Source organism: Elgaria multicarinata, chromosome 9 (assembly GCF_023053635.1).
Source record: "Elgaria multicarinata webbii isolate HBS135686 ecotype San Diego chromosome 9, rElgMul1.1.pri, whole genome shotgun sequence".
NCBI lineage: Eukaryota > Metazoa > Chordata > Lepidosauria > Squamata > Anguidae > Elgaria > Elgaria multicarinata.
Window position 1 is genome coordinate 72,502,106 of NC_086179.1, and position 27,524 is coordinate 72,529,629.

Consider the following 27,524-nt stretch of genomic DNA (forward strand, 5'->3'; position numbering starts at 1 on the left):
AAGGAATTGTGTGTTCTGTAAACATAAATTACTCAACACCAACTGAAAAAGAAAAAAGAGACTTATATTTGAGGGGAAAACAAAACATTGGTTAGTATCTAATTCTGCCTCAACACTAGCACTAATGATGTTGTGCTGGCATAAACCAACACTTGCACAATGTAACTAGCACTTGCTAGGGGCAATGAGGAAAAGCAAATTGCCACTTTCCACCATTGCTCTAGCAAGTGCTAGCTATGTTGCCCAAGCGTTGGTTTACATCAGTGCAATGTCATTAGTGCCAACACTGAGGAACAGTTGGATGCTGCCCATTGTTAGGGAGATCTAAAAAAAGAAAGAAAGGGCATGATCCAGCCAGACTTAAGCACTCTTCCATTGAAATGGATGGGATTTTAAAGTACATAACTTTGGCTAGATCGTGTCCGCTAGGTACAATGTTGAAGGCAACTTTTTTTTATTTTTTAGTCAGTAAGGCTTGTAAAAGATAGAGATTTATCAACAATAGCCAGCACATTTCTGATATTTCAAAAGCTTCTGCAGCTTGTTTTTGTTTTCATTTAAAAAAAAAAAGCCACTATGTATAAAAGTCTTCCAGTAAGAAGAGGTCCTTCTAAGTAATTGTATAGGTGCTTGGCACCAGGAAGGATAACTTGGTATTACATATACCGAAAACACACATACCTTATGGGCCACTGTGCTTTCTACTAGGAACAAAGCTAGCATGTTGTTGCCCTGTTCCTCTGGAAAAAGAGATCAAGGGACACAATCCACCAGGCAGTCTTCCTGGGCAAGTTTCAGTCAAACGAAGAACTGCATTCTTGTACAGACCTCATTAATTTCAACAGTGCTTACACACTGGAAGTTTCCAGTGGATTGTGTCCAAGAATATGATACTCAGTGTTGTCCATGTACTATATTATCTTTATAAATATGCTATATACACATAATAGCATGATATATATGTGTACATACTTTAGGTACCTTACACTGGCATATACTTCTATGCCACACATTTAATCAAGTTGGCGGGTGAATGCTTATTCATTTAGGTCACAGCTGGTGTAGCATTTAATATTAATCCATTGGTTATGCTGTAACACAGCATCAGATGAGACAGTGGGACAGAAATTCTCAGTCGTTTTTCTTGTCCAGTTTTAGGCATGTAGCATTTTGTTCCAATGAGTTGAGGAGTCTCCCAATTCAATGTTGAGATTTTACATCTGCCAGTTTCTGAAGATAGTTCTGTGCAACAGGTGTAGAGAGAATAAATCGAACTGTCCTTCGTCCCATCCTATAGCAGCCGTAGCCCACTAGTCCAAATACTGTGGCCTTGATAACAAGCTTGAGGATCTTACTGGAGGTTGATGGAGGAGGCACACTGAAACAAGGAGAGACAGAGGGAGTAAAGAGACTTACCAATCAGCTATGCTAGAAGAAATACTAATTATTTCAATCAAACACTACAATTTCTGCCATTAACTTCGTAATTCAGGTGAGTGTGTTACATTCACTATGCATCATATGGCTGTTTTCAGACACTCAATATACCATTCAATTGTATAAAAGTTACTAATTTAACAACCATTGAGATCACACCTTTCTGGTATTTATCTGCTGGATAACAGCATATAAGGTATGTTTCAAACACTACCACTGTGCAATCCTATCCATGTCTACTCAGATATTAATCCCATTACTATATCCTTAATTATTGAATCACGTAATGAACTAACATAATAGTGTCATTATACATCCTATGATGTAGACTATGATAGACGCCATTTTCTAAATCCTTTTTATTTTACCGTGTGTCTTCCAATTTAGAGGAGTCTGGAAATAGGCAGAACACAAGTTAAATTTGAATGGATTTGCAAGGTTGCCAGAAACATGAATTAATTTTTCCTTATACCACCTATCTAAATCTAAATTGACATTAAATATATAGGTCTTTTTCACCAATTCATTACATTTACTTGTAGCACTCTATTTACAGTTCACATCTAATTTTGTAACTCCAAATGATGCATCTTAAATTATTTTCATTGAAATAGCCATCTAGGGGCCCTCTTTTTTCAGGTTTGGTATTTGGATGTTGCCTCTCTCTAAAACCACTCCTGCCCCCTTTTCTGTATTATCAAACCTCAACCTTTTTTTTTTGCCTCCGATTATAGGAATTTTTCTTTATCTCTGGTTACAGCACTACCAAGGGGAAAAAAACCATTAGAAGTCTGTTATGCAATTTCCCACATTTGTTTCATGTGGGAAATTGAATAATAGCCTCTCTTCCAAATATTTATTTTCCAGAAGTTATTTCATACTTAACGAAGGACTTTTTTGCATCACTTGAATCACTAAAGAGTCATCGCATTTCATCTTCAGTGCAATTAGCCATCTGCCCCTATATCTATTCAATGGCTTTTTTCTTCCTGCCTCCACACGCTAACTGCAGAAATGGTAACTTATAAGGAAAATGACTAAACCTACCAGAGAGAGAATTACCTCATTATTTCCTGGATGTTCAAATCAGTGTTCCAGTTCTTTTCAATCCCGGGCACGTGACCCATTCCAACCACCCCAACTACAACAGAAGGGACACATCTTCCAGGTTCAGCTAAAATGGGGAAGAAAAAGAACAAGCAAACGAAGACCCTACATTCAATGTTCAGCATTTATTCATTTACATCTTTACGCCTCTCTTTGGCCATGATTTTCAGAGCATTTTACAAATGAAATAACAAAACACAGTAAAATCTTTACAGATCATGGCAAGCATTAAAACCAATGTAAACTGATAACCAGCTCAATAGCCAAACAACTAAGGCTGCAACTCTAAAAACACACTGGAGAGTAAGCTTCAATGGATACAATTAATTCTACTTCTGAATGAACACGCATACAATTGGACTGTAAAAACGTAAAAGACCTGGCACAGAGAAAAAACCAAGAGGCTTCAGATGCTTGTCTTCATTGTCAGTGCACTCTTCCTTTTATAGCCTTATTTGAAGCCAATAAGCTTCCTGATATCCTGGCAGGAATAGAAGCCAAGAGTAATTATTTGTAGCTACTCAGGAGAATGCTATTACTTACTTAGTTACTTGGGCCTTTTAATTTTCACCTATGCACCTTTCATAGTCCAATCTGTTAGCCATATTACTATCTTTGAAATACTGAATCTTTCTAGCCTCTCTGATTAGGTCGACACAGTCATTGTTTTCACAGATTAGATTTCCTGTGGGGCAGCATAGGTAAGAGGCCACACCACAGGGTATATTTTCTGATCGTACGTGTTAATTTACCTTCAGAAGCACAAGGTAGTTCGGTTCGCTTTGCGGCTTGTTTCAGCATGTACGTCAAGTAAATATCTCGTTCAGAGACAATTGTTCGATGAAGGTCGGGAAACTCTCCAATCATCTCCGCCATCATTTGCTCCAGCAAATCCTTTTGTTTACATTTCTCCACATCATCTTTACTAAAACAAAGAGTCTTGATGTCCATATTATGTTCTCAGAGACAAAAGCAATAACCAGATGTGACGATAAAAATGTGATTAGCAATTATGCTGTTATTTTTAAATTAAATACTGGGCATGGTTCTAGGGAGTGATAATCATTGGAACAGCAGCACATGGGGAGAAGAGGGGAGGCTTAAGCCTTCCTTCTTCTGGCATGATCGCTGTAACATCTCCCCCACCAGCATTTAGCATTAGGGGGAAAACCTCCCATTGGCGCCCATGCTAATTGCTACACGTGGGGGAATCACAAGGGGATTGGACAGAGAGAGAAAGAAACACACACCACATGCTGGAAGTTAGTCATTTGAACCCACCTTCAAGGATCCTACCTTGTTCCTTAAACAATTCTTCAGACACTACTTGATATACAGTGGATTGGATCAGGAATGCTCCTGGTATGACCATGTCTGGATCCAACCCAATGTCTGCATGACAGGATCTAAATTCAGATTGCCTCCTGTGAGGCATTGGCATTAAGTAGGCATGAAGAGCAAATTAACGGATCTCATCCTTTATCATATGTAGTTCTCTCTAGGTTTACATTTCAACGTGCTTAATGTTCAGTGCCTTGTAGATTATTTTTGCCACTACTATGTATTAGATGGTGCATTATATGCAGCAGTAGATACGTATTCATCTACCCAACAGCTGTATGTTGAAGAGCATTTCAATGCCTATTGTTACAATCGCTACTGTTGCTGTTTGTTGTTACGTTGTGTTGTCGCCAGAAAAGCCATTACTGTCACCAAAACATGCATGTCAATGCCCTCAGCAAGTATATCACGTCTCAGAGATGTCTCAAGTTTGAGTGTCCAGCATCTTCTAAGATCTGGCCATTAAAGTCCACGAGTTGCCACGCTTATTCCTACCTGATAGGGTCAGAGAGGAAGCAGAGGCCCCATGCCAGTTTGACCTTTTGCCAGAAAGAAAGTGCAGCAATGGCTCTCTTAAACGTGACCGGGATTGGTCTGTCCCCAAGATGAAATTTGCAGAAAGGTACTTTACTAGCCTGCAAAAGAATATGCACATTGGCTATTTATTAGTGCTACACACAAAAGGAGTTTGAGACACTACAGTGTCTGGTACACAAGTAGTGTTTTCATTTTCAGTTGCAATACCAGGAAAAGGGGGGGGGGGCTTATAATAAAAAGAAGTTGTACCAAGGCTTTTATAAAACACACAAGCAAATTACCAGCCATCTAGATAAACAGAAGAAAGTTTGTCACACACTTCTTCAGATACGGTTTACAACCCATGCGGGAATCAATCTGATTTGTTGGTTATAAAGATCAGGAAGACGTGGAAAGCTTTGACAGGATTTGTTTTAAAAGTAGCTGCTATTTGCATTTGTTACGATTGTTTCTGACCGTTATGATTGCAAAGGATAAATTCAAAAACATGAAGCATTAAGATGAAATAAGTGGAAGGCAAGTAATATTTATTCATTTATTACATTTCTATACCACCCAATAGCCAAAGTTCTCTGGGTGATTCACAACAATTAAAACCATAAAATACAACATAAGTTACACTATAAAAGTTTAGCTGATTAAAATTGCAATACAAAATAAAAGTAAAAACCAAAATAAAACCTAACAAACCTGTTTATTTTGTTTTTATACTTCATAATCTGGAGAAGCTACAACAAAGTCTTTGGGATCAATAATGCTGTATGACCAAGATTCAAGAAGTTCTTGATGGGTAGTTTGTGTAAGCTAACTGCAGCATCACAGAAATTTCGGCTGTGACCTCAGTACTGTCAAAGTTGCCTGTTTCTGTTCTATGCTGAGAGGAAAACTAAGACTGATTTCAGAACAAGTGGTGAAGGCCGCTCAAATTACCCAAATCATGGGATGAAGCAAAAATTACACCAATACCAAAAGTAGTCAGAGATTAATTCTCCTAGTCCCTACAAGCTTGCTTCTGAATCAGAAATAAAACAAATATGGACCTCAATTAGAGCATCAAAACTAAATAAACTGAACTCTACCTATATTAATTAGGATCACATGGGATTTATTAAGGATAGGAAAATCCTTAACGATACAACATCTTGTGAACATAATTCAGTCTGTAAATGCATCAAATCAAGCATATACTTTGCTCTCTTTTTTAAGATGCTAAGAAAACATTTGACTGAATCAAATGGAATTATTTGGTGCCTGTGTTAAAATATTTTAATTCAGGAGGTCCATTTAAAATGAGGGTAGGGTGGGTGGGACCTGTGGTCCTCCAATTGTTGTTGGACTCGAACTCCTATGAGGTCAAGCCAGTATGGCAAATGGTGAGAGATGATGGGAGTTGTAGTACAATATCAGGTGGATCCTAGGTTCCTCACCCCTTGTTTTAAAAAATGGGTAAAATTGTTATATGGTAAGCCCACTGCCAAAGTTATAGTTAATTATCAGATCAGATCTGATCAGATTTCTCTAACAAATGGGAATAGGCAGGGCTGTCCGCTTTATCAACAGAGATTTTATGTATAGGAAGAATCTTAATATTTATGGAACGCAGTTAGAATCTGTTACATCAAAGATATCGTTATCAGTGGACAATAGTGTGCTTACTTTAGCTCAACCATAAAAATCCTGCAGGGAGATATGCAATTAATATGATATATTTTATTTATTTATTTATTTATTTATTTATTACATTTTTATACCATATTGAACCATATCAGACAGAAAATTAGTAAATCAGAGCGGATCAGCCTTAATATTCAGAGCATGACTAAAGAGGAGCTTCTTCGTCTAACAGCTATAGTTTAGAGCAGGAATTCCTAGTGTTGCACATCCCTACAGGTGATGGATCATATAGAAAATATAGCGTATATACAGAGAGACTATAACTTAGACTAGAAAATCTTGCACATGGCCAATGCATTCTCATGTATGGGGAGGGGAGAAGCTTCCCAGAGTCTAATATTTCCCAGAAAGACATGTAAGAAATATAATGGAATATACACAAAGAATCTGATTAAGTGAAATGCCACACCGTTTTTGTTATTGCTTGTTTCGTTACCAGCCTCCTGCATTTCACTCAGGATTTTTGTCTCGGGGTGGGTGGGAAAAGACACATGCTGTTTTTGTTTTGTTTTTAAACTCACCTCTTTGAAAGCCTCTCTGAACTCCCCTCCAGGTGCCATTCCCAGCTGTTCCGTGATATGTGCAGAGACCTTCAGCAGTAGCATTTGCATCAATCCAGACATAACTCCATTCTAGCAGAGGAGGGGGAAACCATTAGAAGGAATGAGATAATTTTATAGATTGCTTTAAAAAAAGAAAAGAAAGACATAGCGCCATTAATAGTCATGGAGAAACATCAATCATTTCGGCAAATGAGAAAAACAACTCTCCTTTTTGGAGCTGATTTATTACTAAACACAATTCCCATTATTTCAACATGGATATACACGATGGCTGCTAAAAAGCCTTTTAGTCATCTGCTAATTTGTTTTCCTGAGAAGGAAAGGGAAGGGAAGTAGGACTAAATTAATCTCTCTGGCTGTGGCATAATAATGTTTATTGTTTACAACTCCCTCCTGGAGAATAGCAAAAGTAATTCCTAACACAGTAATTAAAATGGGTCAAACACATCACAGACTTATTTACTGGCTGCATAAAAAAGAGGCGGAAAGGAATCCGAACATGAAGCGTTTGCACAATTTAGAAATGCATTGTCTATATGCATCTTGGTGTATGCCTATAACACAGAGACAGAACATTCAAAGCTGTATTTTGCCGAACAATCTGGAAATACCTAACACATGCATATAAGAGTATGGATTTGCAGCAATAGTGTCTTCACACAATGGTCACTTGCATAATAGATAGTGACTTGCGATAACTAGGGGGTTTGTCTATGCAAGGCTTTGAGAGTATACTCTGCAACTAATATAGCAAATGGTGTCCTGCACCTTTCTGAAACACTTCCAGCATGCAAACTGTAATCAAGTCAGCCTTTATTCCTCTACATTCATCCTTCTTCCTCAAGGATCCAGGATCAAGTCCCACTATCAAGCCAAGCTGTGGACAAAGAGGAACTAAAAAGGGAAAGGAGACGTACTGCTCTGATCGAGGGAGGGTCACTCTAACCTTCCATTGCATATCAACAGAACACCCTGCCTGTAAAATGCATTCCCCGCCCCCCCACCCCCGCTTTATACAGCATCCAGTTGATCCTTTGTCTCCTAATGGAGCAGGAAGAGCAGAGGTTTTAAGCCATGATCGTGGTACTGATACTATTTGTTGCTACTTGAAGCATAAAGGCTTTATTTGGGATGGTGGTAGTGGCAGCAATTGCTTTCACTAAGGACATAAGAAGAGCCGTGTTGGACCAGACCAAAGGTCTATCTAATCCAGCATTCTGTTCCCACAGTAGCTAACCAGATACCTATTGGAAGCTCACATGCAGGATATAAGTGCAACAACACTCTCCCACCATGTTCTCCTGTAAATGGTATTCCGAGGCCTCTGATCCTGGAGGTGATATGTAACCATGACTAGTAGCCATTGATAGCTTTATTCTCCATTGATTTGTTTAATCCCCTTTTAAAACTGCCCAAGTTGATAGCCATCACTACATCTTACGCCAGCAAATTCCATAGTTTAACTATCCACTGTGTGAAGTAGTTGCTCTTCAGTAGCCTTGGGGTTCCAAGCTTACCACATCCTTGAGCCACTTCTGTGCAAAACACACATTACTAAGTTTGAGGTAAAAGAATTGGGCAATCTGTTTTAACCTTTGTGAACTGCCCAGAAAGCTTCAGCTGTGGGACGGTATATAAATGTAATAAATAAATAAATAAATAAAAAATATAAGTATGATAGGTATTACCCTGAATCTTATATTATATTGGACTCAATAGGGGGTTGGACTCGATGGCCCTATATGCCCCTTCCAACTCTACTATCCTATGATTGAGCAATTTTTTTTAACAACTTTTAGTTTTGTGAACACCCTTAGAGCTCCAAGATGAACTGTGAATACAGAACCGAAGTTCACATTACTCTACTTGTGCAGTGTGTCGCTGAAGCTTGCCTTTACTTTTTACTCCTGTGTAAGCACAAGAGATGTGAAGGTTCGGAAAAATGAGTGGAAAACATTTTTACCTGAAGACTGTTCCCACCTGCCCCCGGAAAAACTGAACAGCTTTGGATTATGAAATATATTCTTTTAGAATTTAAGACAAAGTATTAATATGTGGTTACTCAGCCTTTACTCTCCCCAAAATGATGACTAGAAACCAATGTAACAAGAACGCTTTTACAGAAAGACTAGAGATGTAAAATGTTTGGGAATAATGAAGCCATGAGGGAAAATGTTTTTTAATCCTCTATGTAAGATTTCCAGAATAGTTATTTCTTTCATTCCTTATTAAAATCATTGATCTAAAGTATGTTTTACTGATAGACATTTATGCTCAGTTTTCCAACATGTGAGTAGTCACCATTGTACAGCCTTGTCAGCTTGGGGTTTCTTCTTTAAAATTCTGTGTTTCTGATGCTGTAGTAGTTATTTAATGTAGTTCTAATCTATTCAAATTTACTAGCTAAGTTTACTTTTAAGAGTTTTAAAGTACAATAATTTTAAGAGGAAACTAAGTTATACATAAAATAACTTTAGGAACAGAAAGGCCGCTTTAAGTTCCTACAGCAGCCCTCCCCAACCTGGTGCTCTCCAGATGATTTTGGACTACAGTGCCCAGCATTCCTGACCACTAGCCATGCTGCCTGAGCTTAAGGCAGCTTAAGGTGGGAGCTTAAGTCCAAAATATCTGGAGGGCACTAGGTTGGGGAAGACTGTTTTAAAGCAACAAAGTGATTTTAGATCTGTGAAGAATTAAGTATTGCCTATTTTTCCAATTGTTCCTAAGTTCCCGCCCCCGCAAAACTCACTTCCCCACCCCCTATGGCCTCAAAATTTCCAGAAATTTTACGCCTCTAGTAAGCACACATGGGCCCAATTCAGATGAGGAACACAGTGCTCCATTGGAGGCAATGGAGAAGATTTTCTTTTTGAAACCCCTATGAGGAGGTGGGAATTATGGGGTGGTAGAAACAGGTGTGTGTGTGGGGGGGGGGGAGGTTTAAACCCTTCCTGAGTGCCATAGCCACAATCCGAATCAGGATAATGTGTGCTTACATGAGACTAAAAAATAAGGCAAGCCTCAGCTAGTTTGGCTCACAGTTACCCCCCTTCTGAGTGACATGCAATACAAGGTAGTGGAGAAGATGCAAGAATCTCAGCTTCTAAAAATGGCATCTTGTAGACCTCTCTCTAAAAGCCACCCTGTCTGGGGATGATGGGAATTGTACTCCAATACATCTAAGGAGTGCTAGATTTAGGGAACGCTACACTCTCATCCAAGGCTCTTGGGCCCTTTTTAGTTCAGTATCTCTGCCAAAGTATGACGCTGCACTTGGGAAAGTGTGGAAAAACCCAGGTCACCATTCAGTGAAGCCTGTAATGAGCACACCACGGGCCTAGGTGACCTTCTCTGATTGAGCAGCTGCAGCCACGACCGCTCTGTGCTGGTTCATTGCTCTGGCAACCCTGCTGAATCAGATAGAACACCAGAATGCCACGTGTACAAAGGCAACCTCTTGGCTACACCTGAGACATCAACATTTTCATGGCCTTCATCTTTTAGTGCTCCATAAGGTTATCCGCTAAGACATGGCACTTCTGGCTTACAGGGGTAAGGCTCTGCTGATGCTGCCTTTACACAGAATTCTGTATTAGGTGTAGATTTTTTCAAAGCAAGTTTCTAATCCTCACGACTGTAAAGTTGTGGCTGAACATTTGTGGGCAATGCTTGCCGAAATCTTAGAAGCCCGAGTAGTGGCTGAATATGGTTTCCAGTGGTTAGGAGAGAAACACCAGAGCCCTTCCTAGCTCGTGCTCCTTCCCATGAACAGCAAAACTAGAATTATGCAAGTTAGGAAAACGTGTAGAATATGACATGCAAAGTAAGAAAAAGAACACCTATGCATATTTGCTCATAATTGAAATTATATTGAGCCTTTTCTTTTCCTGACATTAATTATGGAAGAGCTGGGGAGAGCCCAAAACTCAGTGGCAGAGCACGAGGTTTGCATGAACTGTGTTCTCAGTTCAATCCTGCAATTCCCAGTAGCACAGCCTGGAAAAACCTCTGGCTGACAGCTGTGGATAGTTGGAGAATAATGGGCTGGATGAGCAGTGGTCTCATTCAACAAGGGGCAGCTTCATAGGGTCCCATTTTGAAACATCTCAGAGAGGTGAAAAGATTTTCAAAGAATAGACAGGTGTGTTGTTGTTGTTTTAAAAAAAGAAAGAATTTGGGGGAAGGAGAAAATCACGTCGAGAGAGAGAGATGCCAGAGGCTATGTACTTTCAGACACATTTCTTGTTTCTGCTTTGCTCCTGCACATGAATCTCTGGATTCTCTTTTGCCATTCCCTTTGCTCACACTTACTCAGGCACTAACAGGCTACTAACCAGACAGCTCTCACGTGCCAACTGATTAACAGGCCTACCCACTTCAATGGAAGTGCCCACTATAGACAGAAATGTTAACGAGATGGGAGTCTTGCCTGCCAAGGGTGCTCAAAGAAAATCAATTATGCCAAAGATATGTTACATGTTTTAATTCTGCATCAGTGTATTGCTGATACACAAAATACACACCAGTTATAACGTCAGAGTCTCCGCTTATCAGACTCTCCTGATTACCCAGGCCTACTGTACCATCTCCCACAGAAGCCTGCCAGTGTAACACTTTGTTAAATCTTGACACTAATTTGTTCGACCTGCTTTGCCCATCTAAATGTCTCCCAGGCTACTTAGGTGTTGTATTATATTTTCATTCCACCTTTCCTCCAAACAGCCTGGGACTGAATACATGACAGGCTAGACTATAAAAGTTAAATGAATAAATAAGGTCTAGCATGAGTTCCTTGACAGGAAAGGATCATGAGCCACAGACAGAAAAACCCCAATTCTTCCTTGAGGAGGAGTTTTGGAAGTCAGTTTAAATTTCTCTGGGAGTAATTGCCAAGAGCGAATCTCAGACAATTCTGATAAAAGCACATGCTGTTCGCACACCTAGTTCTCACTGAAAAAAATAGGTAAACCTGTGCCTGGGCTCTACCTTTCTAGACTGGATGGCTTCAAAAGGGGGTTGGATAAATTCCTGGAGGCAAAGGCTATCAATGGCTACTAGCCCTGATGGTTGTGTGCTATCTCCAGTGTTCGAGGCAATAAGCCTGTGTGCACCAGTTGCTGGGGAACATGGGTGGGAGGGTGCTGCTTGTTCATCCCTGGCTGATGCCTGGTTGGCCACTGTGTGAACAGAGTGCTGGATCAGACGGACCCTTGGTCTGATCCAGCACGGCACTTCTTATGTTCTTATGACTAATTGCCCCTTCATATAAATTAATTAACACAGACAGAATTAACACAGACATTATTTTAATGTAAGTTAAGATAACACACACAAGTTGTATCGTTCACATAGAAAACTTGATGTCCAAGAGAAAAGTGTTTGAAACTAGCCTACTTTTTGTTGTTGTTTAGAGGAGCATTCAACCAAGTGATAACCAGAGACTGAGGAGAGCTGATCACACGAAGCTGCCTTTAATCAAGTCATATCACTGGCCCATTTATCCCAGTACTGTTTATTTTCACTGGCAGTTCTCCCAGTGCAAATGTCTTTCTTAACCTGGCAACTTATAACCCTTTAGGGCTGCCTTCACCCATATAATCCCACTCATATACTAAGATCTGCTTTAAGGGACCTTTCCTGAGCACCTCCTGTTAAGATTGATTAGACTGGCATGCACAAGAGACAGGGCCTTCTCTCCAGTGGCTCCAAAACTGTTGAGTATTCTTCAAAGTGACTTGCCCCTTCAGTACAGGCATTTATTTACCACGAAGGCCTTCCATGAAGACCTTCCTCTTCACTGCTGCCTTTAACAGAGACCATACACTGCTTGTGCGTCAGAGCAGCTTTTTCAAAATAATCCGCAAATTTGCCCGATGTGGCTACTATATCTCTGTATCTTGTCTCACTTCTTTTTGTATGTTCCCTTATGAGAGGGTAGCCCCCAAAAGTGGCCTAAAATGTATTTAAATAAACAAAGAAATTAATATTAAATAATTTAATTTGAGATTCCATGGCCTAACCCTGCAAGCTTATATGTGAGAAATGAGTCTGGGATGATATTTTTGTGCTTGCAAGTTTAGCAAACTGGGATGATATTTTCGTGCTTGCAAGTTTAGAAGTGGGCGAAGAAAAGAACAGTGAGGCACATGCACCCCAACACACACACACATCTGAAACAAGGCATCCCTGCTACCTCTTTCCAACAGTGCCCCCAAATCTGCCCAGCAATCTTCATGGCTGAACAGGAATTGGGATTGTGGCTTTCAGATTGTGCTGGCTCTTCACAGAGTACAGAGCATTGCAATTCACCTGTTCTGGACAGCAGTGAGGAGAGGAAAACGAACAAGGCAATTACTAGGCAGTCACTCTTTTACTGCTTCCAGATTCAAGGTCTGAAACATCCAGATAACTGGAATGCTTCTAATGAAAAAAACTTCTAATGAAAAAAGCTTCTAATGAAAATAATAATAATAATAATAGTAATGATGAAGAAGAAGACAGTGGCAGGTGGAGGGAGAGGATCTTAGAAAGCACCCAGTTGGTCCTTCCCACATGCCCTGAAATTCTTGTTGCATCCCTGCCTTAGCTACAGATGCAGACAACATCCCTAGCTTAGCTACAGATGCACACAGCAAACACATAAATGGATGCAGTTCTTCATCCCAGAGAGCATAGAAACCTGAATGTTTATGGAATTCACACACATGCAAAATGTAATAATTCTGTTAGGGGTCAGAGCAGACTTTGATCCTTTCATTTAGTTCCCATGGGCATTCATAGCTCTGCTCTGGTGCAAATCTGCTCCCTGCTTATTTATAGTTTTAAAGACTCCCTACAGAGTGAAGCCTCAAAGGCGAACATTAAGGTTACACAATTAACCTCTTCTGAAGCACCATATTACACAATTGTGCAAACCTCAACTGGAAAGGATTATAAAAACTGGGAAAGCATTACTGCAATACATTTGTGATGTATTACCTCATACATAGAAATAGATGGTTGTGTCACTGAGCAACTCATACCTGCTTTATAGCTTGCTGAAGTTTCTCCAGATTGATTTCTTTGGCTTCCTTTAGTAATGTCCTTTCATCCATTTTTAACATAGAAACTCTATATTGGCAAAGCTCAACCACGACTACATCAGGCTGCACTTCTTGTATTGTCTGAAAAAGATGGATTCAGTCAGACGATTAAAAAGCACTGAAGGCATTATTGATGTTTTTATGTGAGAAATCTCTAAGCATACTATAACTAATTTCCACTCCACAAAATATTATAAAAGTAAACATATTTTTTTAAGTGGAGGCGCATATGAAGTCTTTTATATATTTACAGTAGAGAAAACCTTAGAAATGAACAACTCTAAAACCCAATTTATTTTATGGTTTTTTAAAGTTACAAATGTTGTATTTCACTGTATCAGTCCAAGGACTTCCAGAGTGGCTTACAATTTTAAAATATTTTAGTAAAACAAAAAATAAAATGATGTGATTTTGCTAATCAAAGCAAAAGTATTCCTAAGTTTTTTCTCCCCACATTTCTAGTATTTCTCATATTAGCTCTCAAGGCCACCACCACACACAAGTTCTCTATCCCCCACCCAAACTTTAGTTTTTCCCATAGCAGCTCCTCAAAGTTGTACCCCCACCTCCATTCCTATAAGGTGTCCAGTGTCCTTTCCCCACACTACACCCCACCTCCTTGGTTACAGAGCTGGATTCAAAACAGCAATAATAAGAGGGTGTCCTCACAGGCGTATAATCAGGATGAATGAAATATGTATGGAAGATTACTATTAAACACTAGAGGTGGTACATTAATTAGTTCTATGTAAAGTTACCAACAGCACCTCTATATTTTCAACCCCAATTGCAATTTAACACCTTTCTTTGAGCATTAAAACTATTCAAGATTTCATACAAGTACTTCTGGGCTCTGTAATAGAAAAATACTCCAAATATTAAAACTTACCTTTACTACATCTCTTTTGCTGCTATCACTGAAGTGGGCAGTACCAACAACATACACTTTGGAGCCCTCTTCAGTGGCTAGTTCTGTCACTGTGCTTGGAAGACTAGGCGTTTTCTGTCTCTTCTTCATCTTCATCTCCAAAAGTATTTTTAACGCATCTGCATCAGCTACACATATTTAGGGGAAAAATATTTACCTCAAGTAATTATCCTCCACCTTTCGCAATAGCCTCCATATCCATGAACTGGATATGAATAGACAAGATTTTGTAAACTGGCATAAGCTGAATTTTTGCCCGGGAATATTTTGGGGGACAAAATAAAGAGCTTCAGGGTGTGCATATGAGAGAAGTTCCAGGAAACCTACCCCCCACCATGCTTACCCCTTTTGTGCTCTATTCACCACTGTCTTTCCCTCTAATCTGCAGTTTCAGTGCCATTTCAAAACAAAAACAAGGCAGAAACTTTTTGTTATGGCAGTTTAAGCCAATTAGGAGCTTTTAGAGGAAGAGTGCTGTCATCCCACTGTTGCACAGCCAATCGGATTTGGGTACACGACAACATCACAAAGACAAATCAGAGCGAGGGAGATGCTTTCTGTCTAACTTGGAACAGGCAAGCATTTTTATCATGTTTCACACCCCCTTCTGTAGTCAACGAAGAAGGGAGAGGGGAGGTGTTGCATTTTGCAGAGGCGTCTTTTTCAAAATGCTTCCTGTTCTGGCACTGCCAGTTTATACAAACACACAGCTAGCTCATGGAGATTAGTGTGTCATACAACACTAATCTTTGTGTCAAGCATCTTTACAGTTCATTTGTGAGGTAAATTCAGGTCAGAAATGATGACTGGAACAAAGTCACACAGTGATTTTCATGGGCTCTTAAGTGCCCAGAATCAGCAGTGTTCCATCAGTAACAGTATTTAATATTCATTTAATCAATTTATAGACTGTGTGACTATATCTAAAATATATCATATTGAGTACACATAATGATTTGAGGATTCTGTTGCTACTGAAAATGCTGCCCTGTTTTATTTTATTGTAGCAGTTTTTAAACAAACATTTAAGATTTTTATTGAAAGGAGGTCAATCCTATGCATGTTTAGACCAGAAAAAAAAATCTTATAACTCCCAGCATGTCCCAGCCAGCCATGGCCTTTTCTGTCTAAACATGCATAGGGCTGCAGCCTACAATAGGTCTAAGGGACAGGTAACTAAAGGTAATGATCCAAAGGAAAGTTCTAAGAGGGAAAAAGACAACACTAGCGGTGCACACTGCCACTCTCTACCTACAACACAATCCTATACATGTTAATTCAAAAGTAAGTTCCATTGAGTTCTGAGGCTGATTCGAGTTGTAATCCAGAATACAAGGATGGTACCACGTTGTAGTTCTAATCTACACATACAGTAGAACAAGGTGGTAGACTGGACACTGCCTCTGCAGATCCATTCCAGAATGCCCACCTCTGTAAGTTAAAAAAAAAACCCTAAAACACAGAAGGAAATGTCCCAACCTGCTATACCCCTTTTCTAAATGCAGGAAAGTTTTTAATAATAATAATAATAATATATATATATATATATATATATATATATATATGTGGGAGCATTCAAAACATGATGGCCACTATACTAAGTAGACCTGCGCTCTGAAATGGTACAGCCCATTCTACCACCTCAAGCTCCACCACCTCATTCTGTTGCATATGTAGACCATAATAGAATTTGGAAGGAAGGGTAACAAAACAATTAACTGCTTTGAATCAAGAGACACTTATGAGGCAAAATGGCTTTACTGTCCGTGGCTGTAACATACAAATATTTGGTGCGATGTCTGAAGCATCCTTTGGCCCATCTCCCTGCACATCAGGTGAAGGTGCTGATTCCGCAGCAGTCTGTGTTGAATAAAAACAAAGAATAGAGAGTGGGGGAAGGATTTTCAAACACGTTCACATGCCTTTTTCACACTGGTGAACATATAAAGAAATACCCTAAGAAATTAAAATAAACAGTGGTAAAAGGCAAGTTGTTTGCAGCTTGTATGACTGTTTCACTTTTTGGAAAATTACATTCGAAATATATGGATGTGATCCCAAGATATGAGCAACTCCAGATACATCTGTGAGATCTGTGGAAGGTCTGGGGGTCTCCAAAACCAGCCTATTATCCTCATCTGCGTCCTGGAGTCTTACTAGGTGAAACTCAGGTACATTCTGCCCTTTCCATAGAAGACAACAGATGAAAGCACAAATCAGTTCTTTGGGGTATATCAAGCCGTGTGTGAGTCTTCTCTCTCTCTCCTCAAATATCATTTAGGGCCAGATTCTCAAATTAAGACAGGGGTTAACCCTGAAGAGAAGGAGTCAATAAGGATGTCTCTAGCCTCACATTTGTCAGGTGACAGACCATGGTGTGCAGAGGAAGAAGAGTGAGTGGAGCAACAGTCCGCTGGACAACTACAGGACACTAAAAACCAACTCCATTCTGAGCTCCATTTATGCCCTGGATAAAGCAGAATGGCTGTAGAGCAGAAGACTATTCTTCTGATTAGATTGGCTGATGCCTAAGAGAAATGCAAACCACAATGAATCAGACACGTGTCTCTCTAGGGTGTCTGCGTGCATTTAAAAGTGTAGAAGCAGAAAATGAAACACTGCAGCCCCACCCCCAGGAACGTCACTATACCAAACACACTAGAAAGGGCTTTCTATCAGTTATGCAAGGATGCTGCTGACCCCAAATTTACCTCTTGCTGTTGCTCCCCCTCCATCACTGGAATGTTCTTTAAACTTCACCAAGCAGGTAAGACCTGCAAAACAATACAGAGAAAGGAAGATCAAAAGTTATAATTAACAATCTAAACTACTTCATACAGATATCAGATTAGAACTATTGTCTAGTGTTTTGCAATAAAGGCTCCTTTCCAAGCAACCAATATCTGCTTACACCAACACTATAGAAATCATACCACTGAAGATACTCAAAGTGATGGGATGGGATGCCTCTCTCTGTTTCTGTATTAGAGTCTGGTGCTTACTTGTTGAGCCCAAAAGGTAAAAGATATGGAAGTCCAAGGTTGAAAATTTCTGTGAACTGCCCAGAGAGCTTCAGCAATTGGGTAGTATAGAAATGCAATTAATAAATACAATTCTAGCTAGAGGCAATTAGAAGATACATTAGGCTTGGTCAAATTTACTCAAGCTAGTTTTCAATTACTTCCCCTCCTCTTGAAAGAACTAGTTGCCCTCAAGTCAGAAATGGAAAAGAAATAAAGCCGCCTTCTCTCAAGGATGGCTCAAAACTACTTTCTACCCAAAACCACTTTCTACCAAATGCAATCTGATGAAACCTGAGCTAGTCCACAGTAACGTGCTTCTCTTTTACAATGCCACAAAACAATGTTTTTATTTTTGCTGCAGAAGACTAACAAGGCTATCCCTTCAGAAGTTATCACAAGTGTGAAGCTTTCAAAGAAACAAACATCAAACAAATCCTTTAAAACTAGGTTATTCACCAATGGTCTGGGTTGCATTCTTGGATAGGAGCAAGAGGGCCAGAGGACTTGGCTATTCTAGTCAGGCCAGTCAGGGACTTTTCTTAGGTAAGCAGCCCAATCCAAGAAGAATTTCATAGAGCTCAACAGCCTGAATACATGATCGGTGAACTTGATCAGGAAGTGTAAGAGAAACCTTAAAACTTAGGGGGAGGGAAGCGAAGGGGGCATGACACCATGCTCTATCACTTGTGCCTAAGGCTGCAATCTGGTCAATTTTGAACTGGCCTATCTATGTTTTGTTTTGGAGTGTCACTTGGCTCTTTGTATAGGAGTGGGGATCTATATCTGTCTGCATTAGATATAATATTCTGCAATAGTGTATATTTGATAAAACTATGTGTAAAACTTTAATAATATAATCTCCCCCAAGTGTGTGTGTATTATACACACACACACACTAGTAGTATTATGGAAGTCTTACAGACGCACAAGGCAATAAAAATAGGGCCTATTCATACAAAATGTGAATATGGTTATAAATAATGTATGCAAAAGGAAATGTGGATCTCTTCAACATGCAAAACGTACACCCCAGGCATCTTCCCAAAAGCAGTTACTTTTTATAAGTACTGCCAATAGTTGTATTTATTCATGGGCATTATTGTCACCTCAGTCTGCATCAAAGAATTCCCTAGACAACTCCAGTCCTGTTCCCTTGTGTCCACATTTCTTTTTTAATGCTACTTCCACACTTTTGGAGTGATGCATTCTGGGACATGTCTTGTAATAAGCAAGCTCAGTCATAACTATGCAAAGTAAACAGACCTGTACATCAAGACTGTAAGAAAAAAATCCCAATTCCTTGGCACCAGGATCAAATTTCTAGATGCTTTGGTAAGTATGATCCTTGTTAGATGCTAGGAGATGCATAATTCAAATATTAACAACAAACTAAATGTGTCGAAGAAGCCCTTAGCAACAGTCATATACAGTACTTCAACCTTTCTGCACACCAGTTTTGCTTCAATTGCAGTCTGTTGAAATTTAGCTAGCTTTATGTTACATGAAATTACCCTTCTTGATCACATTGCAGGAAATACTCAGATTGAGTTTTATTCCATATTCTTTTAATTAATTGTCCACAGAGAAGTGACTACCAAATACAGTAGCTGTTTGTTCCGGAATGTTCCGGTACAAGACTCTAATTATGCCTCAACAATTCCAACTGATATTTTTTTCAAGTGCAACAAATGCAGAATATCAGATTTTTCGTCAGTTTTCTTGAACTGCGGAATGCTGTTAGAAATTTTCAGTTGCAGATGTTTACCCTCTTATGCAGAAGGATGCTATTTTAAGAAGAAAACACAGCCAAAAAAAAGCCAAACTATGCATTTAGCAATACAACACCTAATTTGGTCCTTAGTCGTAAAGCTTTGCATTGTAGCCAAGTGGTTGCTTCATCACTCACCTGCAGAGAGGCTCAGGGTCTAGGCTAACATTGCAGAGTGGAACTGCAATAATGAGGTACATCAGAGGGAAAGATAGTGGTGAGTACTTGGGAAGTGTCAGAAATAGGACAACTTTTGTAAACCGCCCAGAGAGCTTCGGCTATGGGGCGGTATATAAATGTAATGAATAATAATAATAACTATAACAATAACAACAGTATCACCCTACCTTTTCTGGAAAAGGATGGACACATTAAGAACACCAATGAATCAATATGCAAAGTTCATTGATGGAACAAGATACCATGTGAATGTATGCATCAACTTTTTTGTTTTTAATCCTCATGCAGCACAGTGGGTGGTGGGTGATAAGAATTCCAGAGGATATTTGAATGAAACAAGGACTTTGTACTTTAAAAAAAAACTACTATGCAAACACACTGAATATCCCTCTAAGGTCTAATCAGCAGTAGCCTATACCCTTTCTCTTTGAAAGAACAGATCTGTCAGGCCTGTTCCCCTTAGTGTGGGGGAAGGAGTTTCAGACTATCAATCGGAATCAGATTCTGAACTACAAGAAACAGGACTAGAAATGTACCAGTCTACACAGGAAGCGGGAGAGGAGATTCTCGCAGGCCCTTCACCAGCTAGGGATGAATCTTCACAGACCTTATCAGTGGAAATGGTAACAACTCAGAGACTGTGGGAACTCAGAAATCCTCAGAGGGGGAATGGACTTCAGAGTTGACTGATCTCAGAATCCACCACAGATTCAAACAGGCGGAGCTAAAAGAAGGCGAGAGGTGATCAGCTCGGCTAGCTTCTCCCCAAAGGCGTCTTCAGAGGAATCCTTCCTGAAGTTAAGGGGCTCAGGGAAAAGACCTTCACTTTTCCTGAAAGAACAATTGTCTCACTTAGTTAGCCAAGTTTTAGCCTAGAGGAAAGTTCTTAGGATTTATACTCTCTTCAGGTGCGTAGAGATGTTTATTTCCTGAATAAAGTTTTGTGGATTACTTGGCAGACCTGCCAAAACTTAACTCTGGCTTTCTGGGAAAAAGTATCTAAAGCCAGTGTGTGGTAGTGGATATAGTCCAAGACAACCTGGGTTCAATTCCTTGCTCAACTGTAAAGCTCATTGGAGCTGCTGTGGATGGAGCTTGAGGCCTGTTGCACACAAAGGCTGTGTGTTACCACTCTACCATATGTAACCTCTCCTGTCTTGCAGTAGTTTTGCCCTTACTAAAGGCAAAAACACTGGAAGGCAGAGGCAGCTGTGTATGTACTGTTGTGAACACACTTGAGTGGCAGAACATGTCCTACTGAGGTGAAGACAAGTAGCACTACAGACTGGAGAAGAAGGTAAGACTACAGGCCTATCTGTGTGCCACAGCCAGGCATTCCAGCTGCTGACTAGGCATGTCCCAAAGTCCTGCCACTTGTACAACCTATGGCACAACTGCCACAGGTTGAACACTTAAGCAGACTGTCCTTGAAGAGTAACACAGCTGAACACTTAATATGCAATGTCAACTTACTTTGGATATGGGGGATAACTTGTTACCTGGTGCAATTTAACTACCTTGGAAATATATCAATTGAAGGCTCAAAATTAGGCATTATATGTAGTTACGTATATCTCCCCTTCCATGCACAATCTTTAAAACAAAACAAAATAGTGCTCGGGGAAACTCAAAGTCTGAATAAAATAATTGGGGGAGGGCCTCCTGCTTAAATCTTTGCCTTCATGCTGATTTTCTACTCAGGAATTTCATGAGTTGGACTCAGTCATACTTCACATAGAACCCATTGAAATCAATGGGACTTCAGTTAGGAATGGCTAGATGAAATCCTGTTGATTTTAGAAGTAAAATTACATCTAGATTTAACTCTATATGTTATTCTCTGCAAGGTGAAAAGCAATTCGGATGGGGCAGGAAAACAGCCCGCGAAAGATAGGTTAAGTAATCTCCAGAAATTGCTTTGTTCAAAAGGAAAACTGTTGGGAGTAAAGTTATATGCAACTGTATGCAATTTATACTTTGGCCCCTAGTCACAAATTCTGACTGCAGTCTTCATGCATCACAGAACTTCCTTCATGCAGAACAGTGCACAAGCAGAAAGAAAATGTTACTTTACTCATATTTAGAGTTTCATAACATTTCACATGGGGGAAAGAAACTACATTCGTGGAGATATTCCCCCCCCCCCCATACATCTTTCAGTTAGGGGAAAGAAACTACATTTGCAGAGATATTTTTCTCCCTATACATCTTTCAGGAGCCAGACCCATTTCATTCACACTTGGGTGCATAGTTTTTAAACTTTTATTTAATCATGTTTATTTTGGTATTGACAAAAATTTATTTATTACATTTTTATACCGCCCAATAGCCGAAGCTCTCTGGGTGGTTCACAAAAATTAAAACCATAATAAAACAAATGGAAGTTATGCTTGTACACAGTGGCCCAATTTGCACATAAAAATAAACTAAGGTTCTGGGAGAATCCAGTGTATGATGTGAAATCCTGTGAAACAGTGTATGATGTCCTGAGTACTTTGTGAAAAGTTAGAATTAAATAAATAAATAAAATCAGAGTACCAAATAGATACCTCAGAACCAGTATGTCTCCCATGTGGCTCCATGTCTAATACTCTGTAGGCAGGACTCATTTTTTTGCAATCCATTTGGCTTCAATTTACCCCCTTTTTTATCCCAGAAGAAAGGAACAGATTCTTATTCAAAAAATTAGAATGCACATTCTAATATATAGTGATAATCACCATCCATTTCCAACATTACACTCTTCCAACAATTGCTAATTAAATACTAAACTTAACTTATTTGTGTCTCATCCAAACAAAAATAAGTACAAGAAATGGATAATCTTCATGAATTATTAAATCAAATTACTGAAAAGCGTAAATATATACTTGGGTATATTGTTTTAACTCTTCAGAATCCAATAAAACTTGACCAACTTTCTACATATCTGTCCCAACCTTGTCTTTTTTTTTGGCCATTCTAATATAATGTCTTAATTTTGCTGTAATAGCAAAATCCCACACTTTATCTAACCATTCATCTATTGTAGATTAAATTTGCAATATCGCATAAAGTATTTTTTTCTTCAGTCATCATATATGATATTAGCTTTTCATGTGACTAACAAATCCATCCATATAATTAAGCAGGTAAAACAAAAGGTCCAATGGGACTTCATAGCCTAATATCTTTTCCAATTATCTCATTAATTATCCTCCAGTATTTCTTGCCAATGGACATTCCTGCCATGTATGACAAAGGTTTCGGACATTTCCAACAATTAGCTGAGTATTTCTTATTCATTTTATTTATATTAACTGGAGCTATATACCATTTTGTCATTACTTTATACCAGGACTGGGTAACTTGACCTACAGCTCCCATCAGCCCTAGCTGCCATAGCTCATAGTAAGGGATCATGGGAGTTGTAGGCCAAAACATCTGAAGGGCCATAAATTGGCCAACCCTGATTTATATAGATTTTGTCTGGCAGATTCAAATATATGGCCCTTATTGCACTGATTTCCCCATCTCTCCAGAGGAATATTTTTGTCAATACTGTGAGCACATTTAACCATATATTCCTTAACTGGTTCTGATTTTGTATTTTAAAAGCAGTTTATACAATTTAGATAAATTTCTTATTAGTTTTTCAAAATCTGTCATATCCCATAACTAAAATATTCTGTAAGAAAGTATTCAAACTACAGGCAAGATATACCATTTAATTTTCTCTTTATATTATATTATTTTGATCCAGAAAATCCTTATACCTAAAAAAAAAAGTTAGTTTCTGTCCTAATTTTAAAATTTAGATTTACTCCAGCTTCCTGTACTTCTGTCATCAATTTCGATGGTGATAGTGAGAGACTCGCCAAATTTGTATAAAGGTCACATATTCATAATAAATGTGGAATCTATGTTTTTTTGTACCAGCTATTAAGTATTGTGGATTGTATCTACTCTTGCTTAACATCATTGGAATAGTTGAGAAATTGTGCTACATTTAGACTTAAATGGTTTTCAGAACAAATAGTAGCAAAGTAAACTTGAACCCAAAAACCTCTTCAATCTCCAAATCAGAGCAGAATTGCTCATATTAGCAAAGTTTGCAACCTGACTTTCCACCCATTCTGAAACTTGATCTCTGCTTTTATACATAAACACATGCTTCACCCTGGAATCTACAAGGCTGGCATAATTTATTACACATTTATATCATTACCTACAAAATGCCAGTAAGAGCATCTGCTCTTCTTTTTTTTTACAATACAACCTGAAGGATAGGCCACCTCAGTTGGCTTTTAAATCTGAGACATTAAACCCATCAGAGTCACAAGCAAGATCTCAGGGTCACACCAGTCATCTTGGTTTTGAGCTAGTGAACAATCAAGTGCTCGACATGCACTAATCTATGCCAGAAAATAATTAGATACTGGAATTATCATCCTGACAAGCTCATTTCCCATCAATCTAGCTCCTTTTAAAGACTCTCATCTGACGCAATCATTTTATGTACTTTCCAGTCACTGTAAAACCTGCTGGACTGGAATTCTTCACCTGAAGAAAACCATATTTAAGGAGAGGGAGAACTAATGACTAACTCATACAGTGATGTGCACACCAAATGAACTTGGTGTACTGTATGATATGCATGGGGAATATAGGTACTTATTCCAATTTGAAAACACATGGTGAGACACTGGGGTTAACTGTGGGTCCCTGCAACATGTATTGGTAGTAGATCCATGAGAGAAACATTTGTATCTGCCTCATGTGTTACAGGGTACATTCAGTGTACTTGCTAAGCTGTAACACACGAGAAGACTTCCTGTGTCCCCCAATGCAACATCCCAACACAGCCTACTGCGGCTTCCTGAAGTATAAGGAAAGGAATATTTTGATTTATTTATTTTTAAAATGATTGAGCTGAAGTATTTCAAATAGTTATTTTATGTTGCTGGCCCTTAAAAACTTGATATTGGTTCTAAGAATTATAAATCTTTTCCAAATATCATTCTGCATGCTGGTACAAGGGGAGATGTCTCCACACAGCAGATTGCCAAGCAAAACTACAACAGCCTGCAGATTACCCACTGCCACCCAAATGTGTGTCAGCTCAGCTGTTTCCAATGGCTGCAGCTGACCCAGGTTCATTCAAGTCTTGACTGACCTGCACTCAGACCCTGGGCATGCTGCAATCATTAGAAACAATGAGGGGACAAATGTGGCATCTGAGTGGTGTAGCCTGAATCAGTGTCACTGGAGCATGGTATTTGAAAGTACCTTGAGATAAAGACAGTACCTTCCCCAACCTGAGGCCCTCCATATGTGCTGGACCACAATGCCCAGCATGCCCCCCCCACCCATACTGATTGGGGCATGCTGGGAGTTCGACGCCAACAAATATGGAGAGCACCAGGTTGGGGAAGCCTACTTTAGGGCACAATCCTATTGATTTACACCCTCGATGATTGGAAGCCCCCGAACTCGAAGGCTTCCAATCATCCAATGCAAGGTGGAAGGAGCAGCGGAGGCTATCTTCACCTCCCTGTCCTCCTGCTCTGCAAATTTTGCTATATAGACTTTTTAGCCTGTCCAACAACAGCACTTCTGAGAAGGAGTCTGGCCGAGACTCAGGATAGCTCAAATTCTGTCCCTTTCCAGTCTCCTCCCCTCTTTCTGGAACCCCACCTTCTCCCACTTTCTCAGCTAGCATAATTCTTTCCATGATGGCCGGGAAGGGGGAATCAGATCTCTGACATCCACTTCTGAGGTTGGAATGCTGTCTCCGACCTTGGAGTGGGGAATCCTCAGTATCCTATGGCACCTCAGACCATGTCTAGGGGCTATAGGATTGTTCTCTTAAAAGTACAATCCTAAACAAAATTACTAGGGAACAAGTCCCCTTTCTTCTGAACAAACATGGCTAGAACACGCTGTCAGGATCAATTCATTAGAGCCACTATGGCCAGCCCAAGGCATTCTGGCATCTGTGACAGCACAATTAAATGGTGCCCTTCCTGTGGCAACAAATTAAGGGGGTGTTGTTATATTTTTAAGAAAGAAAAATACAAAATATTCAATAATCAGTGTTTCCTTTACATTTCTAGTCATAATCAGTATCAGAAAATCGAATATCCCCCCTTTTTGGATAAAGTTAGCAGCTAAAGTATGCTTCACTGTGCCTCAAAGAAGAACCCCATGACCACATCAAACTTCCCCATGTAGTGACTGTCACTACATAGAGAACTTTAATGTTCAGTGGCTCACATTGGGCAATTTTCTTTACACCATAGAGACCTTGTTTGACTGCCCCCCCCACACCCCAGTACATAGGGTCTGTCTCTTGAGCAACAACACACTAGAGGCCAACCATATGGTAACAGCTTTTACATGGTGGCTATAACATGGAAGGCAGCTTTTAGGAATAACTCAGTATAGTAAAAACTTGGATCTGAACCACATGGGATTGCCTTCTGCCCAACTAAGTTCCACAGCTGTTTTGAGCAAAGTTATCGCTAGGATAAGATTACTGTGAAACCCATCTTTCATAAAATGCCTCAAGATTTAAAAACAACGTGACAGTACTTGCAGAATATTCTCATGCCATTGTATTAATAACCCAAGTTGTTTCCATTGAATCAAGTCTGTATTATCACAATGGCAGAGTTACCTCAAAATTACAGAGTAAACTCAGTACCACAGTAAGTGGATGAGGCCTCATGCATTTCTGTAATATGGCATCAGTAATAATACAGAAGTGAATTTTATGTTTTCAGCCCAATTATCTGTTGAAATAATCGTAAAATTTTGTTCACTATCAATCCTATTCACAAGTCAACACGCAACACTGAGTAGTAGCTCTTTTGCTCACTGAAAGTGTTGTTGGTACAGGGCAAGTAGTTCGTAATTTAAACTCAAGTATGCACATTGTACTTTCAGTGATAAGCACAAAAGCACTGTGTTCGCAATTACTTAACTGCCATATGAAGCAGGAACTATCTTCCCAGCTCCTGGCCAAAAAACCCCAGACAAACAAAGTTTGGAAAAGGGGGCTTCGAAGGAAGGGGGGGAATACAGCTAGCTGAGACCACATTATCTTTGCTTTTGCTGTGTATTGTATGACACATACTTTTAAAAGTAGCATTGTCAGCTTCTGCCTGTGGCCACAAAAGCAGGCCCAGAAAGTTTTCTAGATTTCAGCCTCCCCAACACCATATGCCACTGAAAGCTTACTGACGCTCGGCTTTCACAACAGCTTCCCCTCGGAGAAACTCTTCAGAGGCGACATTTACTCCGATAAGTCGGGGAAAGGTGGGAAAGTCGGGAAAGTTTAGAGGTGCTTCAGCACAGACATCCCGATGGATTGAAAAACTTCTTCCCTCTATACCCTTCCCTCCCAACAAGCCAATAACAAACCACGTTTGGGAAGACACTCCGAGCAGGACTAGAAATATGAAATCCAAACCCTCCTCTTCTTCCCCTATGCTTCCTACCACTCACTCTAATTCTTGGCCATTTTGGAGAAAAGAGGCAGGGGGCTTGCCTGAACATAAAACAGGGTTTGTCGTTGCTGTACAGCTAAAGATTGGCCAGCAACATACGGCGAGCATTCCTCGACGTGCAATGCAACCTCCAGCTCACCCCCCACTGCCGCCCCGGCCAACTCAATGCTCCCAGCTACATTAAGCAGGAAATGAGAAGTACCTCGCCCCTTACTTACTTTGCAAGCTATGCCGCTCCCGGGCAAGGGAGAAGCTTTATGCTTCGGAACCACCCGCTGAAACTCCAGACGGTTCCGGGACCGAACTTAGAGAAGAAAGAAGACCCAAAAGGAGGCGAGCCCTCCCAGGTACTCGCAGCACATTAGCCTGACAACATGTTGTATTAGTCATTCAT

General features: G+C 39.7%; 1 protein-coding gene across 3 annotated transcripts; it reads right to left on the reverse strand.

Moving 5' to 3' along the window:
- Positions 1-563: 563 nt before the first annotated feature.
- On the reverse strand, positions 564-27,499 carry TRABD (TraB domain containing). Of its 3 annotated transcripts, none has more exons than XM_063134093.1 (10): positions 27,349-27,498; positions 17,381-17,443; positions 16,451-16,529; positions 14,631-14,797; positions 13,682-13,822; positions 6,618-6,728; positions 4,381-4,520; positions 3,297-3,469; positions 2,500-2,611; positions 564-1,378 (listed from the first exon to the last, which is right to left on the reverse strand). In XM_063134093.1, exons 2-10 carry the CDS (start codon positions 17,402-17,404, stop codon positions 1,201-1,203), a joined length of 1,125 nt encoding a protein of 374 aa, XP_062990163.1. In that variant the 5' UTR covers positions 17,405-17,443; positions 27,349-27,498; the 3' UTR covers positions 564-1,200. The 3 variants fall into 3 exon arrangements, with proteins under 3 accessions (XP_062990163.1, XP_062990164.1, XP_062990165.1); XM_063134094.1 differs by lacking the exon at positions 27,349-27,498 and adding an exon at positions 26,500-26,518; XM_063134095.1 differs by having other exon boundaries at positions 1,292-1,378; positions 2,485-2,611; positions 27,349-27,499.
- Positions 27,500-27,524: the final 25 nt, after the last annotated feature.